An 18,990-nucleotide genomic window follows, 5' to 3' on the forward strand; every position below is an offset into this window, starting at 1 on the left:
CTTCAAACGGAGGAGTGGGTAATAAAACCCAGTTGTCCAGATTAGAGTCCTGCCACTCTTAACCACTACACCAAACTGAATGGACAATCTATTCCTAGGGATGTGCTTAGGAAGCACTATTCAACTGAATTAAAGTTTTTTTAAAACAAAAACTGAATAAATATGTGAATTTGAGTATTGAGAACTTAATAAATCTTTAATTTATCCCTCCAACTTTTCTCATTCTCACATCCAAAGTATAGGGTCAAATAATTCTTTCATCCACCCTTGCAATGAGGAGAAAGTGTGTCCCACACTAAGGCTAAGCAAGCAGCATAAAGATGCAATAAGAACAACATGCTTGTCTCGTGGAGAGAAGAAATGGCATGGCTGAGGGCCTGTTCACAAGAGCATTTGCAAGCTGGTTCTTCATCTGTAGTGATCTTTTTAAGAAGTCTGCATTGAATATTAAGATGGTGCAGCAGTTGTCAAGGAAATGATAGGCAATATACAAAAGGATACATAATTTAATATTGGAAATCATTGTCACAGTGGCCACTAGATTAAGAACATCAGAAGAGCCCTGCTGGATCATTCCAATGGCCCATCTAGTCCAGCATCCTGTCTTGCTAAGCAGCCAACCAATTATTATTGAGGGCCAACAACAGGGCACAGATGCTGAGGCCTTCCCCTGAAGTTGCCTCCTGGCCCTGGTATCCAGAGGTTCACTGCCTCTGAATGTGGAGATTTCCTAGTCACTGAGAGACCTGCCCTCCATGACTCTGTCTAATCCCCTTTTAAATCTGTCTATGCCAAATCTTTCTATGCCTGTGGCCATCACTACATCCTTTGGTAGTGAATTCCACATCTTCATCACTTGTTGTGTAAAGAAGTATTTCCTTTGGTCTGTCCTGAATCTATTACCCATCAGTTTCATTGCACACCCTTGAGTTCTGGTATTTTGAGAGAGAGAGAGAAAGTTCCCCTTTCTATCCTGTGCATAATTTTATAAACCTTTATCATGCCCCCTTTGTCTCTTTTCTAAACTGAAGAGTCCCAGACTCTTCAGCCTTGACCATACAACTACATTTTCCATTGTCATTAGTGCCAACATGCAACAGATGGCTGACTCCTCCCCAGCACTATCTATCAACCTATCAAGATAGCACGTGATGTCTGCAGCCTTCACACCAGGCAGGCAAGTCATCATGCTGTCAAAACACCTCTCACAGACCTCATTTCTGTACTCCTGGTTAGAAGCCCAGTTTGAAGCACTGGAAGCAAGCCCCAGGGAGCAAGGCTCCAGGAAACCTGTGTGCCTCTTGCAGACGTCTAATGAACTCTGCTTCAGAGATTCATGCATCCCCTTCAGGGAGGCGAAGAGAAAATAAACCCCCTGAGGAGTGATATTTGCAGGCTTTGTAGAGGAGGAAAATTGACAAAGCCTTCCAATCTGTCTTTTAGAACTTGGCTTCCTAGCTAACACTGCGCCTCCCTTCACTTGTGCATCCTCATGTAATTTGTCTCATTTAGAGAGACTCTGAGTCTAAAGCCTGAGCTGATGAAAGGAACAGTATATTCTTTACTTTACTTTACTTTACTTTAATTGAATTTTTATACCGCCCATCTCCCGAAGGATTCAGGGCGGTGTACAGCAAAGATAAAACATACAAATATAAAACAATAAGAATATAAAATATAAACATATTAAATAATTTAACTCAGAAACAGGACAACTCAATTAAAACACATTTAGGCCAACCCCACTTGTTGGAATAATAACGTCTTAAGGGCACAGGGAAAGGTGTGTAGGTCAGGGACCATACGTATCTCCAGGGGCAATTCATTCCAGAGGGCAGGTGCCCTGACAGAGAAGGCTCTCCCCCTGGGGGTCACCAGCCGACATTGTTTGACCGATGGCACCCTGAGGAGGCCCTCTCTGTGGGAGCGTACCGGCCTGTGGGAGGCTATCGGTAGCAGCAGGCGATCTCGTAAAAACCTAGGCCCTAAGCCATGGAACGCTCTAAAGATGGTAACCAGCACCTTGAAGCGCACCCGGAAGACCACCAGAAGCCAGTGTAGCTCACGCAGGAGAGGTGTTACATGGGCGCGCCGTGTCGCTCCCATAATCACCCGCGCAGCCGCATTCTGCACTAATTGCAGCCTCCGGGAGGTCCTCAAGGGGAGCCCCATATAGAGAGCGTTACAGTAGTCCAGACGGGAGGAAACGAGGGCATGGGTGACTGGGCGCAAGGCGTCCCGATCCAGAAAGGGACGCAACTGGTGAACCAGACGAACCTGATAAAAAGCCCCCCTGGCCACGGCCGACACATGGTCTTCTAATGACAGCCGCGCATCCAGGAGGACACCCAAGTTGCGAACCCTCTCTATGGGGGCCAAAATCTCGCCCCTAATACTCAGCGATGGAACCAGCTGGCTATAATGGGGCGCCGGAAACCACAGCCACTCAGTCTTGGAAGGGTTGAGTCTGAGCCTGCTCCTCCCCATCCAGATCCACATGGCCTCCAGGCACCGGGACATCACGTTAAGGGCATCATTGGGGTGATCCAGGGTAGAGATGTACAACTGAGTATCATCAGCATACTGATGGTACTTTACCCCAAAACCACGGATGATCTCACCCAGTGGCTTCACATAGATGTTAAACAGAAGGGGCGAGAGGACCGACCCCTGCGGCACCCCACAAGTGATGTGCCTCCGGGTCGACCTCTGCCCCCCTGTCAGCACAAACTGCGAGCGGTCGGAGAGGAAGGAGGAGAACCATCGCAACACAGTGCCCCCCACTCCCAATCCCTCCAACCGCCGTAGCATGATACCATGGTCAATGGTGTCAAAAGCCGCTGAGAGGTCTAATAGGACCAGGACAGAGGAGCAACCCCTGTCCCGAGCCCTCCAGAGATCATCAACCAATGCGACCAATGCCATTTCCGTACTGTGCCCAGGCCTGAAGCCCGACTGATACGGATCCAGGTAGACATCTTCCTCCAGGTGCTGGGGAAGTTGTTGCGCCACCACACTCTCAACAACCTTCACCACAAAACGAAGGTTGGAGACTGGACGATAGTTTGCTAATACAGCCGGATCCAGGGAAGGCTTCTTGAGGAGGGGCCTCACCAACGCCTCTTTTAGGGCCATTGGGAAGAAACCCTCTCGCAAAGAAGCGTTAATAATTCCCTGGAGCCAGCCTCGTGTGACCTCCCGGGAGGCCACCACCAGCCAGGAGGGACACGGGTCCAATAAACAAGTAGCAGCGCTAAGCCTACCCAGTATCCTATCCTTACATTGGATATGACTCACTACTCAAATCCATACTCATGTACATCTTCATTGGGGTTATCTGATACCTCCTGGGACTGTAACACTTCAGGATGCTGGTGAGAGATTGTAGTTTGAATGTGCCCATTGTGGTGCAGTGATCAGAATGCTGCACTGGAACTAAAAGGCGGGTCCAACACTTCATTCAGCCACTGGGTGACCTCGGGCCAGTCACTCTCTCTCAGCGTAATTTACCTCACAGAATCAAAGCCACCTTATAGGAATATTGGAATAAAATACAATAGATAATAATAAAAGAAGATTTTTTAAAACTTATTGGTCATGAAAAACTGGAACATTGGAAGGGGTCATATGTTTCTAAAATACTGTTTCATGTGCAGGCAGAATATTTTTAAAAAACGGGAGAAGATTCAAATACATGCTTCCCCAGTGGCAGTCCAAAAAAGAATAGAAAGGATTATAAGTGTCGTTATTTCGCATTGAACAGGATCATAGTTTCTATAATAGTTTTGGGAAAAGAGTGTTACCTGAAAATTCCATGAACAAATGCATTTTGGAGGGTAATAGCTTGGGTAATACGGACTTGTGATTCTCCCTTCCAACCCAGTACTTCCTAATGCTTGGATAGCTTTGCCACATTCTAACAACAACAAAAGATATATTATAGTATTACATAGTCCAGAAATAAACCAAGAATCAGCCCTCAAAAGAAAATCTTTTCTGTTGTAAAGTGCCTGGAGTGCCAGACATGGGGGAGAGCTGGTTAATAAGTTGAATAAATAAATAAATTCTGTGCTGTCTGATGATTACAAGCCAATATTATGAAGGAAAAAAAAGAGTAGAACTGGAAAACTGGCATCCAGAACGCAGCACATCTTGGGAAACTAATTAAATTATGAAAACGTGTCTGCAAAAATAACAATTTTTTTTTTGTTAATCTCGTTTTGTCCTCTGAACTTCTAGCTCAGGGCCTGTTTGTATGCATGGTACAGTGGTGGAGGAGGGAGAGTGTGCCTTTCTGCCCATCTGGCACAACAGCCCAACTTCCAACCCAACTGGTGTCCCACATGTCGACAAATTGCCCAATTCAGTATCAGTAGGCAATTTGGGTGGCTCAAATAATGGATTAAATCCAATATTTAACCATGAGTATTAACTCCACCTTTGGCATTTGGATATCTGGAGATACAAACAGCACACTGGATGGTTAGAGAGAGATAGAGAACTTAAAAGGAACCACAAAATGAACATTGATCAATAAAGCAAGTCAATAGAAAAACTGCTTCTTGTCTGCTTCATTACTTTGGGATGCCCTCGTCAGTATATTTAGGGACAGTTTCTTGACATGGATGTAAACAATGCATTTTTAAACCTTTCATACACTACAGACACTGCGTGTACATGCAACAACTGCTCCACCTACTGGCATGATGGAGCATGAGGCATATTTGAGGCATGAGGCACATTTGTTATCTCTGCGATGGTAAACCACTGCAATTACTGCTGTTTTACCATTTTAGTATTGCCAAGACATCTCCCATTCTAAGCATTTGTGTACTGTACTGCTTGGGTTGGAATCTGCAGATCCATTCTGCTAAATGGTGTTTTCCTTGTTTTCCTCTGATGCCAGAAGAAAGTGCCATCACTAGCAGAACGTGGGATCTAACCACTGTACTGTCACTGAAGACACCTCATAGAAGATGTACTTCTAAAAACACAATTCTTCTTAACATAACATAATGTACCCGAGCAACGCTGCTGGCTCAAGTACAGCTCTGAGTACCACAGCCCCTGAAAATCTAAAGAAATGGCTCTAGCAAGGTAGGTAATTGGTGGCAAAGAGGAAGCAGATGGAGACATAGTACACGTTTACCAGAGAAGGTTTTTAAAAACAGTATGAAATGCTTTGATAAATGAAGAATGTGTGTGAATTTCAAGTGTGGAACTCAACCTTTATTTCGCTGCTGCGAGTGTCACTCACTTTCTTGTGGAATCACTTCAAAATAGCCATGGATTTCTTTCACTTTGTGCACGTGTGTGGTCTTCAGGGTGACTAGCATCAGGTTATTTGTAGAAACAAAAGATATAAGGGAGTTGGCTGGCTCACAAATTCTGAAACAAATGGAAGACTATAATTTTTTTAACATATAAGCTGGAAATTACTAGTCATAATTACCTTTGTTAGAACAAAGGTTTTTTTTTTATCCAACTGGATACATGTGACTGTGATTTTGCTAGTAAAATAACCTTGAAGTTTTGTCTTGGAGAGTTTTTAAAAATATATATTAATACATTATTTGTCACTACAATGAAATGGGTCAATTTCTCTGCTTTATCTGCCTGCTTTGTCTATGTTAGTCTATGCATCTCACTAAAAACCCAGTAAATGAGAACCAAAACAAGTGTGATTATAAAAATATTTGTATTGAAAAGTATGCAACAATAATTATAATACAATAACCACCAGCAGCTAATCAAACACACTAAAAATAAATATAAATATAGGGTTCTTGGCTTGGATTCTAAGTTGTTGTATGTTCCATCGGTGTTAACAATAGTTCCAGTGATGGAATAGTATTTCCATTGGCAGAAGAGGGAAAGGGTATTTCTGCCAACCCCCCTCTCCTCGCTAGCCTCCAAAAAGTTCATGTGGATATACTGACCACATGAACACACTTTAGGGGCCACAGAAGTCTGCAGTGGGAGACAAGAGGCAAGGAAGATACCTTCATCTGCTTAGCTAAGCCTTTGTTATCCATTGTCTGCTGTGAATAATTCTGTGCCCAGTTCAAAATCAGCTGCAATGAATCAATGCAATGATCAATGATTTCATCCACTGTGAGCTTCTAGCAGAATCTAGTTCCAATGGGATGCCAGTCCATTTTGATTGTACCATAGTCATGGAACGGCTTCTTTGGTGATCTCCCAGTATAATTATGTTAAATGGGACTCAAGTTATTGAACTCTTGCTATTGAAATTCAAGTCTATATGCCCACCTTTCAAGAAAACAATTAACTTTTGCTATTAGTAAAGAGAAAGTTTTATTAATCATGTTATTAAAATGTGTCTGTGATGAAAAAGGGTAGGAAGGTGCCTAATTCCTGTATATGAAATTATTTTCTTCTATTAAACTGATTGTAGATCTAAAGAAATCTTATTAAAGGGCTTACCTACCGATACAGAATCTTACTTTTGATTGGCAGCAGGGAATCATAAATGGTCAAGGAGTCAGTGATGCAATTGTCTGCTTCAATCTGAATGGATGCTATAGAAAGGCGAATTAGGTGTCCCACTAATGCAATCAATTTGAAATAGCAGATCATCTTTCCTGGTGTTATAGAAAAGTCCACAGGAAAGTGCTGATGAAGACGATCTGCATACAGGTCATATATGCAATTTGTACCTGTGGAAATAGTTCATTTCCAACTCTAGTCAGTAGCACTGAGATGATTGTACTTGCAAGAAAGCCACAAATCTAGTTGTTACAGACAGATGAAAGGATATTTTCCTAAGGTCTGCAATAAAGAAAACTCGTGCTATATATATTTAAACCTTCATTCTGTGTAGTTAAAGAGGCCATGGTTTTACATTAGGGGGTCACATGCTACGAGATCATTTGTTTCTACTAACAGAATCCCACAGATGAAAGGGAGTGTGGCTCAGTAGTAAGGTATGCACTTTGCATGTAAAATATCCAAGGTTCAGTCCTTGGCATCTCCAGTCACACTCACAAGTACATGTACAACTAAATAGTAAATATCCTTCTCTGTCTGCCTCTAGCAGTAAGAACAGACAATACTGAATGTTCATACAAACAAACCATGAAATTGCAAGACATTAAGAAATACACTGTTGAGCAAAGATAAACCCCACATTTGGCATGCAAGAATCACATTGACTTCAACAGAAGGTGATACACAGATAGGAGCAAAATTAAATTTTTGCAGCACAAAATATTAGAAATAAACATTTCCCTTTTAAAGCGAAATTAGAAAACTTTTTTTAAAGATAAGCACAGTAGTATACCTGCTCCTGTTGTTGAAGAGTAGTCTGATCGGAGCCCAGCTACATGGAAGAAGAAAGACAAATGAACCTATCCATACTTTAACAAAGCTACTAATAAATTACTTCAACAGATAACCATGTGAACATAGTATTTTACTGTTTAAACTATTGATTTGGAAGAGGAAAAGAAGAACTGAGTCACATGACACTTTTATGGAAGCACACAAAGCATCTCTAAAATGACTTTTGATGGATTTTAAGCATACTGTGTTTCTTATGAATTCTCTGCAATTTAAAAATATTTTTAAGCAGTCAGGTGGTAGTGAGTCACAGTCAATCGTACTGGTGTCAAAACTTTCACAATTCCCAGTCCCCAAAAAGTGATTCCTAAAAGCTGAAACATAGGAACAGAAATTCCACATAGCATATCCTCTACGGGGCTATATAACCTCAGTCTGAATACCAATTGACTGTACACATACAGACACACATGCATGTCCCCCTCCTTCCAAAATGGCTGAACATATGGTGAGTGTGCTGATACAATGCACTGTAGCCATCATGAAGACAACCCAGATTTTAAGATCCCAATTCTCAGTCCAGTTTTTATATACAATATTTACATTGCAGGGGATACATAAAAGAATAATTGTTAAGGGTTATACTATTCTGGCATAGCAAAACACCATATACTTTGCATTCAAGATTCAGAAGAAATACCAACCACTAAGTACAATGGAGTCCATATCAACAGCCAGGCCTTGAAGGCTCCCAACTGATGTTCGATTGGTGATGCTTGTCTGAACTGAGTCCTTTAAAATAGCAGCTACACATTCTTCACAAAATACTTGTCCTTTTGCCTGTGGCACCACAAACACAATCCAGAAATGGACTAGGAGGCCGCCATGATTGTTATTACTGAAAATAGATTTTTAAAAAACAAATGACATCATAATGTTTCTTAGATCAAGACACAGAGAAAATGTTATTTAAAAGCTTTTGGAGTGCTCAAGATTCTTTACTGGGCCTGGAATTGTTTTCTGTTGGAAATTTTGCCACGTTTGATGAGGACCATATTTTCAACAAAAGAAACTCCTCGCACACAGCTGGCAAAGCCTATTTACATGAGATTACTTGTCTCAAAGAAGCACAGTGAAAAAAGAAACACAAAACATGTCCCACCTGACATCTGAGACAACGGACTGCTTATAAACTTTGGAGAAAGCAGAATGTGTATAAACGAGGTTCATCTGAAAGACAGAAGTCACAGAATGGTTTTGCAGTCCTAGAAAAGATATAATTGGGGGGGGGGAGGGACCCTTAAAGAAGATTGACTGTACAAATAGGTAACTTCATGTATAAGTGATTTAACTGTCTTTACAATCAATAACATTTACTTTAGTCCTTTCGTACAGCATTTTCATAACAGAATGACCAAAGGCAGTGCTTAGTGCAGCAATTCCCTTTTCTGGGTGAGATTTATATCTTGATAATTTAGGATGTGCTTTTTTCTTTACAAATGTCCAGGATGAGAACATTGGCTGAAGGGCTGGGGAGAGGTGAGGGTTTTCCTGTAAGTGAAGCTTCTCATCTGGGTCTAGACTTCCTGTCACTGCTCTGAAAAGAGAATTGAAATCCTTTCAGCAGGAGCAGATTGGTCTTTTAATCTTACAGAAAAGTGGGCCACTGGCCTTGGATATTGCCGGCAGCTAGGAGCAAACCAAGCAAAGCTCTAGGGGGTCTGGTAGTACCACAAGGCCATTCAACTCAGACCAAACCATCAGAGAAACCAACAGGCAAATCTGTGCTTACTGTCTTTGTTGCTGCTGGCTGAATCCAAAGTGAATAGCTTGTATCAAGCTTGTGCCTAGGCCATTTAAGCCAAGCCTTCCGTGCTCACTGGAGGTAGGGAGAGAAGGAGGAGGAGAAGGAACACAGAAGATACACAGCCCCAATTGTACTAAATACTCTATTAATTTGCATCCCTCCTAACCCCAGCTCCTTGCAATTCTAAGCATACTTATTCTAAGGCTGCAATTCTAAGCAGCCTTAGGGAGCGCCTCGCTGAGTTTAAAGGTAAGGGCAAGGCCTCCATGTTGGAACTTCAGCAGCTTGTTGGACATTTGAACTTCACGTGCAAGGCGGTGGCCCCCCAGCAGACCATTTTTGCGCAGGCTGTGTGATGCTATGTCATCACTTTGGTCCTCCCACCATTGCCTGTGCATTGACAGGGGCAGACATTGAGGTCTGGCATGAATTCCTGGGATCATTTAATGGGGTGACCTTCTGAAGGGAAGACCTGCTGATGGGTGCCAAGTTGCAGGTGTCTTCTGATGCCTCAGGGTCCACGGGCTTTGGTGTTTACTTCAGAGGGCACTTATGTGCTGACCAGTGGCCTACTGAGTGGTTGGTTAGTGATTTGGCAAGGGATCTTACATTCCTGAAGTTTTTTCCCATCCTGTTTGGATCTGGGGGACAGAACTGACCAACCATGTGGTGCACTTTTGGTGCGACAACATGGCAGTTGTTCAAGTGGTTATTTCCCTCACTTCCATGTCTGCCAAGGTAATGTGGCTGGTGAGGGCATTCACACTGAAATGCCTTCAATTAAATGTTTTGTTTAAGGCTAGGCATATTCCGGGTATTGACAACAGATTGGCGGATGCTTTGTCTCGCCAACAGATGGACCATTTTTGGAGCCTACCCCCAGGGCCGACAGTCTTCCTGCCAGAATGCCCCCAGAGCTGTGGCACCTTGGGAATCCGAAGTGAACAGAGCAACCCAGCTGGCTATTGCACCCAGCACCCAAAGGGCTTATGTGCGAGCGATAGGACAGTTTCGGGGATACAGGTTTGCAGCAGCTGTGGCCTATCCCAGCTGAGCATTTGCTGCACTTTTGTGTGGCTCAGTGAGCACGTGTGAAGAACCCACTTAAATCCACTTACTGCACAGACTACAGTGAGAAATTATGCAACACCTTATCCAGGAAACTCTTAATTCACCTCATTGGACTGATGTACAGCAAGCAACAATGGGTCAAGCAAGAGATCTCTGAACTAGACTCATCCATGAAAAACAATCCCTCTACACAAACCAGGAACTGGCAGATGTTTACCAAAACCAAGGAAACTGCATCTGACGAAGAGAACTGTGATTCTCGAAAGCTTATGCTACAATAAAGTTGGTTAGTCTTAAAGGTGCTACTGGACTCTTTTTGTTTTGGGTAGTTCCTAGGGATGAGACACAGCCTATTTCCCCTGCCAGTTTTCGGGGTTTGGGATAAGTCTGGGGATTAGTATGCAGTTCAAGTTTTGAGGTGAAACTCTTTCATGCGGCTGCACTGATGGCATTTTTGGGGGCCCTGCATGTAAGTGAGCTGGTAGTGCAGTCGCATGGGGATGTATTGCAGGCCCAGGATATCAAGTTCAGCGAGGAGTTGGTGTCAATCAGGATCAGATGATCCAAGATTGATCAGAGACAGGTTGGACTGAGCTCATTTTAGGGCCCTGCGAGGAGAAGTGTTTGTGCCCAATTAAAGCCCTCCAACGTTACGTTGTGGTGAGAGCTGATGGCCATGGGGTGTTTTTTTTTTGTCATGAGGACTTATCTCCTCTGACACGTTACCAGTTTGGGATGGTGATGACCAAGGCTTTGCACCAGTTAAATTTGGTACCCATTCCTTCCTGATTGGGGCAGCCTCCACAGCTGCGGCTATGGGATATGCGGGCACAGCCATTCAGAGGGTAGGCAGGTGGCAGTCGTCTGCCTATCATTCTTATATTCAGCCTTTGCCTTCCCTGGAGTAGTATCATGATTGATTTCTTTTCCTATGTGCGGCAGGTTGCCTGGAGAGGAAGCGGATTCTCATTGTGGTTCACAGTATGGTGTTCTGGGCGGCCGCCCATGCCAGGAAGTCACTGGTTGGATCTCAGCTTGGGCTGGGTGGCAGTGCCACAGTTGAATGGCACGGCCGGTGGGGCCTTCGGTGGTCTGGGTTACTGCCTCTTCTGTTTGGAGGTAGGGCAGGTCCTCCTCTGCCTATTGTGGTCATCCACTTGGGTGGTAATGACCTAGGGTTAATGAAAGGCAGGGCCCTATCTTTGCAGGTGATTGCTGATTTGAGAGCAATCAAAACCCATTGGCCCAGTGTTTATATATTTTGGTCCGAAATGCTCCCTCGTCGTGTTTGGAGGGAGTCTCTGGACCCCAGAGGCATGGCTCATGCTAGACGCAGGGCCAATAGGGCCATTCAAAAGGCGTTAACAGGGGGGTTAGGAATATATTTTCCTCACCCTAGGATTAAGGCCGCATTTGCCACCCTTTACAGGGATGTCAGGGTTCACCTGTCTGTAACTGGCAACGACATCTTCATAGATGACCTGTGGCAAGGGCTCAGGTTAGCACTAGGCCACCTGTGGAGTGTGGAAGCCTAAGCTGAGGCTTTGCTTTTTGCGGTGGCAAGAGAAGGTTGGGAATAGGGATTGGCCAGGTGGGGTGGGGTTTTTCACCTACCTTATGCTGAAGCAGGGGTTTGAAGCATTTGTTGGGTGGTGCCTAGTAGGTTTCACTGGAAGGAGAAAGTTGGGAATAGGGAGTGGGCCCGTGAGCACCCCTTTGGCATTTCCCCATAGGTGGAGAAAAGGGATCTGTCAGGAAGGAGAGTATGCTTTATGGCTGCCACCACCTGTCCAGACTGTCTCCAAGGAACCCCAGGAGCAAGTCCTTCCCTCATGCTGTATGGCTGAGGCTTTAGGAGCTTGATGGGGGGAACGCTTTGACTGGCCGGCTGGATCCAGGCCATTCTATGAATGGCTCAAGCCCGGGGCAATGGGGCTTGCCCAGGCAGGTCAAGGCGGAGGTCCTGGAGTGACCCTGTGGCTTGACCCGTACTGCCAGTTTGCCTTTGCCACAGTTTAGTGTTGATGTTATATTTAATAAAGCGGCCCATAGTTCCAGCCAGGAGTCATTTTGTAGAAAAAGAGCTGGAGGAACTCATTAGCATAACTCATTAGCATATGCCATGCCTCTTGCCATCGCTGGAAGTGTGTCATTAGTATAACTGATTTGCATATGCCACACCTCCTGACATCACCTATCCTGGCTGTTTTGGACCTAATCCTGGTCATTCAGGGCCGAAATTGGGCCCAAAATGACAAAAAGGGGCTGAAAAGGGGCCCAAAATGGTCAGGATCGGGCTGCTGATGAGCAGGAGAGTGATCCACTACCTGTCAGAGGCCTGATCCAGGCCATTTTGGCCCCAATCCAGTCTGAAACGGGCACCAAATGGCCAAGAGTCAGGTGGGCGGGGCCACCTGACATGTGACCTCTTTGAGGAACTGCCGGAACTGCATTCCTGTGCGTTCCCCCTTGAAATGAGCTCTGGTTCCAGCTACTGTGTCTGTCTCTTTCTTCCGACTGGGGGGGCAATGGGGTTGGCCAGTGTTTTCTAGTGTGTATCAATACATATGGATACTGAGATGTGAAAAAGGAAAAGTAAATCCAAGAAAGACCAAATAATGTATGACTCTGAGAGTGTGGTTGGTTGGTCAGATTAGGGTCCATCCAGTTTACAGACACCTATTGTATTTGGAATGCAGTTAAGACTCACGGGCATATACTAAACAATGGTCAAGTACTTTATGTTCTCTCTTGCTCCATTTTTTGTAACCTCCTGATGAGTTTTAAAAATTATTTAATGGCTGAGAGCCCTGCCTCTCATTCTCCATGTACCATTCTCATTATTGGAAGAAAAAATATCAGCAAGCCAATCTCCCTTCCCCCCATTCCCACAGCAATGCCCTAGCATGTCATAAAAACCTCTCCTAATTCAATTAATACTTTTTAAAAAGCTATGAATTCCTCTTCTCAGTGCTGAATTTTGTAATCTTAGTGCGGGAATAGATCTAGTACAATTATAATTCTAGAGAAAGGTCTATATTTATGCATCACTCACTGTCAAAATGCAAGGGTTTGCTGAATCTATATATCCAATGGATATCCATTTCACATTGTAGCAGATAACACAGCAGATCTTTTTTCTCCCTTACCACTCGCTGCACATTCCTTGCCACAGAGAGAAATTCCCTTGATTCCTTCTGCCGATACTCTGGGAGAAACTCAATATTGGCAATACGAAATAATCCAACAAAGTACAAAGCATCCTTGCTTTCAGCTTGAACTGTAAATCACATGAGGAAAGTTATGCTGTTTTCCTTTTCATAATGGAAATAATAAGTAGACAACTATCTTAAGATAATAGTTATATCCAGAAATTGAGATGATTAAAGATAGACACAGTGTTCTAAATTAAATTTACACCAGTGTTAAACTGCTCACCTGCAATTTGAACCCATCTTTGCAATTAAATTTACATATAAACAAGTCTCACAACTTTAATGCTAGATCAGCTCTTATCCCTGTCCCCATGGCTCAGGCATAGAGATGGGCACGAACCAAAATCCCCCAAACCACGTGATTCGTGGTTTGGAGTATTCCACAAAACCTCAAACCACGAACTTCCGACCTTTCCCCAGTTCGTGGTTCATTGTTCCGTGGCATTTCAACTGCCCTGCACTGGCTGCTGAAGCCAATGGGGGGCATTTGAAACAGACAGCCCCTTTCTTCTGCTGCCTGGGCAACAGGAGAACGGGGTATCAGTTTCACAGACCCCACAGAGTGCGGGGTCTGTAAAACTGACAGCCTCTACCCCATGCTGGAACTGGTGCGGGGTCTGTGAAACTGACAGCCCATTTCTGGAACCGTTTCTGGAACCGGTGCAGGGTCTGTGAAACTGACAGTTCATTTCTCCTGCTGCCTGGGCTGTCTGTTTTACAGACCCCGCACCGGTTCCAGAGTGGGGGCTGTGAAAATGACAGCCCAGGCAGTAGGAAAAGAGGCTGTCAGTTTCACAGATCCCACGCTGGTTTCAGCCCATCGCTGGGTTCAGCTGATAGGTTGAAACTGGCGTGAGGTCTGTGAAACTCCGAACCGGCCATGGAACGGCTGGAAAAATTGGTTTGTTCCAGAAAACGCATTCCCATGGAACGCATTTCGATGCAAACGAACTGGCCATTCCATATGGAATTTTGTTCCATGGTTCATTTCGTGCCCATCTCTACTCAGGCACATTAGCATGTTACCCCCAAACTCATGTACACTTGAAAAACAGTTGGACAATTGTTCCAGAGGAGGCCACAGGTAGCTGCTTTGGTATATAGCAAAATCCAAAAACAAAAGCCATGTAAGGCCATCCTAAATGTGTTATTAACAAAAAATGTTACATAACTTTTGTTTTTATTCCAGGGAATGGGAAGAGAGGGTTGGTGATGTTCCAGGCAATAGCCAATAAGTTCTTGCCTATATCAGGCTTTCTCCCAACAGTTATGATTTTTTAAATGTTACATATCTATCCCAAAGATTATATGGCAGCACTTTGTTCACATGTGATTAGAAGCTGAATTAGAAAAATAGTTCAGTCTTGAAGGAAAAGTAAAAATATATTCAGAAAAAAAATCACACAATCTGTCAACACTGCTGGGCTTTTCTATGGTGGGGCAAGGATCCTTTGGTAAGAAGGATGGGCAGCTGATGGAAAGCAGTTCTCCTTTCTGGAATTGTAGGCCCACCACCTTAAATCTCTTTAAGACTCCTAGTAGTAGAAAGTGTCATCAAGTCACAGCTGACATATGGACACCTAGAAGGGTTTTCAAGGCCAGAGACATTCAGATAATAACATTCGATATAATAACGTTCCGTTTATATACCGCCCTTCAGGATGACTTAACACCCACTCAGAGCAGTTTACAAAGTATACTATTATTATCCCCACAACAAAACACCCTGTGAGGTGGGTGGGGCTGAGAGAGCTAGAAGCTGTGACTGACCCAAAGTCACCCAGCTGGCTTCAAGTGGAGGACTGTGGAATCAAACCCAATTCTCCAGATTACAGTCCTGCGCTCTTAACACTACACCAAACTGGCAGAGATTGATTGCCTTTAGGAGGCCTGACCCTGCTTAGCTTCCATAATATGATGAGATTGAGTTAGCCTGGGCCATCCAGGTCAGGGTCTCGTCAAGTTATAATATGGGTTGTAAAGATCAGGGGAATGTTTCTCAGACTTTACAGTATGCAACGGCTTCTTTTCCCCCAGCAGATTTTTGTAAAAAGAGTTTTTAGACCTTTTTCTATAAAATCTTGTTGTGAACATACATCCAAACTGACAGCACACAGGTATATAAGATGGCCTTGCTCCAGTGTCAAAATTCTTCCTACCAAGGTAACCTGCAGGTCTTTACACATTTCAGCCTGAAATTGGTGATATATGTCATGAGGTTATTCTATAAACAATAAACCCATATTTCTTTATAAGATCACTGCTTCAGTATCTTGCTTCTGTATAAGGTTATTGGCTGAAGGAGGTTTGCATTAAAACACAGAGTACTCTAAAATAAATCCCCCTTTCCATTTTATCCCTCATCTTTAATCCAGGAAGATACAAATTCCAGCAGGATAGCTTTGTTAGTGCGGAGAAAACAAAAGTAGAATCTTTACCAGAGTATAAAGTAGAATACATTTACCAGAGTATAAGGGTTTTGTGTGTGTGTGTGTGTGTGTGTGTGTGTGTGTGTGTGTGTGTGTGTGTGTGAGAGAGAGAGAGAGAGAGAGAGAGAGAGCGCGAGAGAGCGCAAGTCCGTGAAAGATAATGTTATGATGCTGTGAGACTTTGCTTTGGTTTTAACTTTTAACCCAGAAATAGGTTAAGACAGGTGAACCAGCATGGGAGTAAAAAAAAACCTCTACACATATGTAAAACTGAGATCAAATCACTTTTTTCTAAAGCACTGTAGCATAACAGACTTTGGCAAATACTACTTCTATGGCCTTGAAAACAGAAGGTGGCTATGGGGACCCTTAAATATATGTGTAGAATACCCCATAGGAAGCATTGCCTAAACAAATATGCAAAAACTTACCAATAAAGAGCCACAGCAGTGTCCATGTTATAACTCCTATAATGAAGAGGACCACTGTAAACAGTATTATTATATTTTGAAAATTCCAGATAGACTTTCTTTTAGATTTCCTCTTTCCTTTTGTTGTGTTATTGAGTTTTCGTGCAAGCCTTTCCCACTTTGCTTCTGTTTCTGCCATTTGCAGTGATACATTTGAAACCTGATTCAAAGGAGAGAAATTACTACAAATTCACAACATTTTGTAATTCCTCTAATACCATCCTGTGCAGTCCTTCAGGTGTACTTACACTATGTGCATGCAGAGGAGTAGAATTGCTCCTGCTAGCCAGGGCCCCCAAGAGAGTGGGGCTGTGGGGACAAAATCCCCAGGGCCCAGAGGCAGCTTGAAAGCACCGAGTTGGGGCTCTCTGACAACCAACAGCACAATTCAGTTTCCCTGGATTGCTTCTGCTCACCCCTGCCCTTTTGGCTGCTGCTGGAGTGCCATGAGTATATACCTACACAGAATGAGAGACAGATGCGGGGGATTGGCTCAGCTTCCCCTGCCTGCTCCCATCCTGCATCTGCATAGCCAGCCAGCCTCACATGCTGAGCTGTGTGCCAGGAAGGCAGCATGTGCATCATGTGCTCCTTCTGCTTCATACAGTATCTACCCAGCAGCAGCCAGCCCAATTGTGGTCTCCCTACTTCTCCACCTTGCATCTGCCTTGCCAAGCTGCTTGTTCCCTGCCCCGTTTTCTCAGTGGTGTGGAATGGCTTCTCTACCCCAGGAAAAGGATTGCCATCTGGTAAATCAGCCCTGAGCTGGAAGAAGTGGAGGAGGTGGGGAGAGGGAAGAGTTCTGAATTATCTCAGGTCCCGAAGAAGAGTGTGATTAATAGATAAGGGCTGTGTAACCTCAAACTGTGATGCTGAACAGGCAAAAAGGTTTCCGTGCAGTTGCTCAGAAAGCGAATCAAGACCAAAGAAATATAGATAAGCGTTTCAAAAGCAGTAGGAGTTCTAGACAGGGTTGCCAACTGACCAAGAAAGAGGCTTGGTTTTTTCCTCTGCCTTTAATGAAAGCCTAATCTATAGAAATCAGCAAGTGGAACTTTTGACAAAACAGTGCAAACATTTATTACTGCTTCGTTCCTGCAGTTTAAACTGATGTAAAAGGCAAAGTAGGAGCCAGTAAGAAAAAAAACCTGGCAACTCTGAGATCCATTTTTAGGTTGGGGTAATTGCAGGGAGCTGGGAGAAAAGCATTTGATGTTGGCGAATAGAAAGGGGATGGATGCAGGATGGATTTGGGGTGGGAGAATCAGAGAGAGGAAGCAAGGAGGATTTCAGGTTGGAGTCTTTCCATGCATATTTATATGCAAGTAAGCTCCACCATCCTCAGTCATATTTTGAGTAACCAAGGACAGGATCTTGCTAGGCCTAAGAATAGGGAATGAGTTTGATTTTTAAAAATAAAAAATCTCACATTATCTAACTGCAAGAAGAGGATGGGATGCTCTATTACTTTCCTCCTTGGATCTCCTGTCCAAGCAGTATAGGAGGATAAGATGGACTTTTTTTATGTTTCCCCATTAAGTGTCTCTATATCTTGTCTCTCACTATATTCAGTGGGGCTTACTTCCAGCAGAAACTTGTGTCTCACATACATTTGACTTACAGTGCATCACAGTATTCTAGCTAGGTCCTTTGGCTGGGGAGTCTTACCGATTCTTCTTGCTCATTTTTTCCCTGTTGTTTGTTTCTATTGTTCACAGTGTTTAGTATGGGTGCTCCAAATGAGTTCTCCCTGTAGTCACCAAGGAGACATGTCTTGGATTATTTTAAAGCATCTGCTTCTGGAAGTGGAGGAAAGCCAAGACTCATTCTTTGTTTTAGAGAAGAGATACTTTGGGGGAAGCAGAAGGTGGTTGCTAGGCAACACACCTGTGGGTGCTATGGTGCCCATGGATGCCAGTTACAAAGACAATATACCTATTAGGCCTAATCATCTTTTCCTTTTCTGTTCCTAAGCAGAACAGTGAGACAGAGAGAGAGTGAGAGCCTGCAAAACAGATTGAAAGGAAGTTTTAAAAAAGGACCCAAAAGAATTTATCAGAACCACAAATACCTTATTGTGTAAATAAGTAAAATCTGATCTTTAACAATTCTGTAACTTTTCCTCTAATGTTCCTTACCTAATGAAAAATCATTATTCTATTCATGATAGCAGCAAGCCAATGATCAGGGTCATGTGGTAGGGGCAGATGGAATTGTTGTCCAGGGGCCCTGGTGGCTCATGGTAGCCCAGATGCTGTCCTTCCCTCAACCATCACAATTTCAGTTGAATATTTGCATACAGGTCTGCCTACTTACAGACAACGGTTTGTACTCATAGATTTGTACTCGTACGCATAGGTTTGTACTCGTAATTGAGAAGCCTACTCTTTGCAAGGGACTTATTGAATGTATGGTTGGCAACTCCAGCTTGGGAAATTCCTAAAGATTTGGAAGCAGTGGTTGGTAGGGTTGCCAAGTCCCCTTACCTTCCTGGTGGGAAGGCAGGTACCTGGTACTTACTTTCTCTGTGTTCCTCATGCATGCTCTCATGCAACGACATCACATTCGGTGACGGCACTTCCAGGGGATCTCTTCATGCAGGCACAAAAACACATGCATGCTTTGCAGCGGACCAATTTGAGCCTGTTTGAGGCCCAAATCAGCCCGCTGTGAAGCGCAGGAGCATTCCCAGGGTA

At 43.8% G+C, this 18,990-nt stretch overlaps 1 protein-coding gene across 1 annotated transcript in view; it reads right to left on the reverse strand.

Annotated features, from left to right (window-relative positions):
• LOC129326274 (transmembrane protease serine 7-like) overlaps positions 1 to 18,990 on the reverse strand; it is a 50,400-nt gene that overhangs the window by 18,947 nt on the left and 12,463 nt on the right. The window contains exons 2-9 of the mRNA XM_054974430.1: positions 16,256 to 16,454; positions 13,330 to 13,460; positions 8,465 to 8,532; positions 8,007 to 8,200; positions 7,304 to 7,342; positions 6,452 to 6,680; positions 5,258 to 5,388; positions 3,804 to 3,916 (exon numbers count right to left, since the gene is read on the reverse strand). Of these exons, the coding sequence (XP_054830405.1) occupies positions 3,804 to 3,916; positions 5,258 to 5,388; positions 6,452 to 6,680; positions 7,304 to 7,342; positions 8,007 to 8,200; positions 8,465 to 8,532; positions 13,330 to 13,460; positions 16,256 to 16,454 (1,104 nt within the window). The remainder of the gene's footprint in view (positions 1 to 3,803; positions 3,917 to 5,257; positions 5,389 to 6,451; positions 6,681 to 7,303; positions 7,343 to 8,006; positions 8,201 to 8,464; positions 8,533 to 13,329; positions 13,461 to 16,255; positions 16,455 to 18,990) is intronic.

Source organism: Eublepharis macularius, chromosome 3, assembly GCF_028583425.1.
Source record: "Eublepharis macularius isolate TG4126 chromosome 3, MPM_Emac_v1.0, whole genome shotgun sequence".
NCBI lineage: Eukaryota > Metazoa > Chordata > Lepidosauria > Squamata > Eublepharidae > Eublepharis > Eublepharis macularius.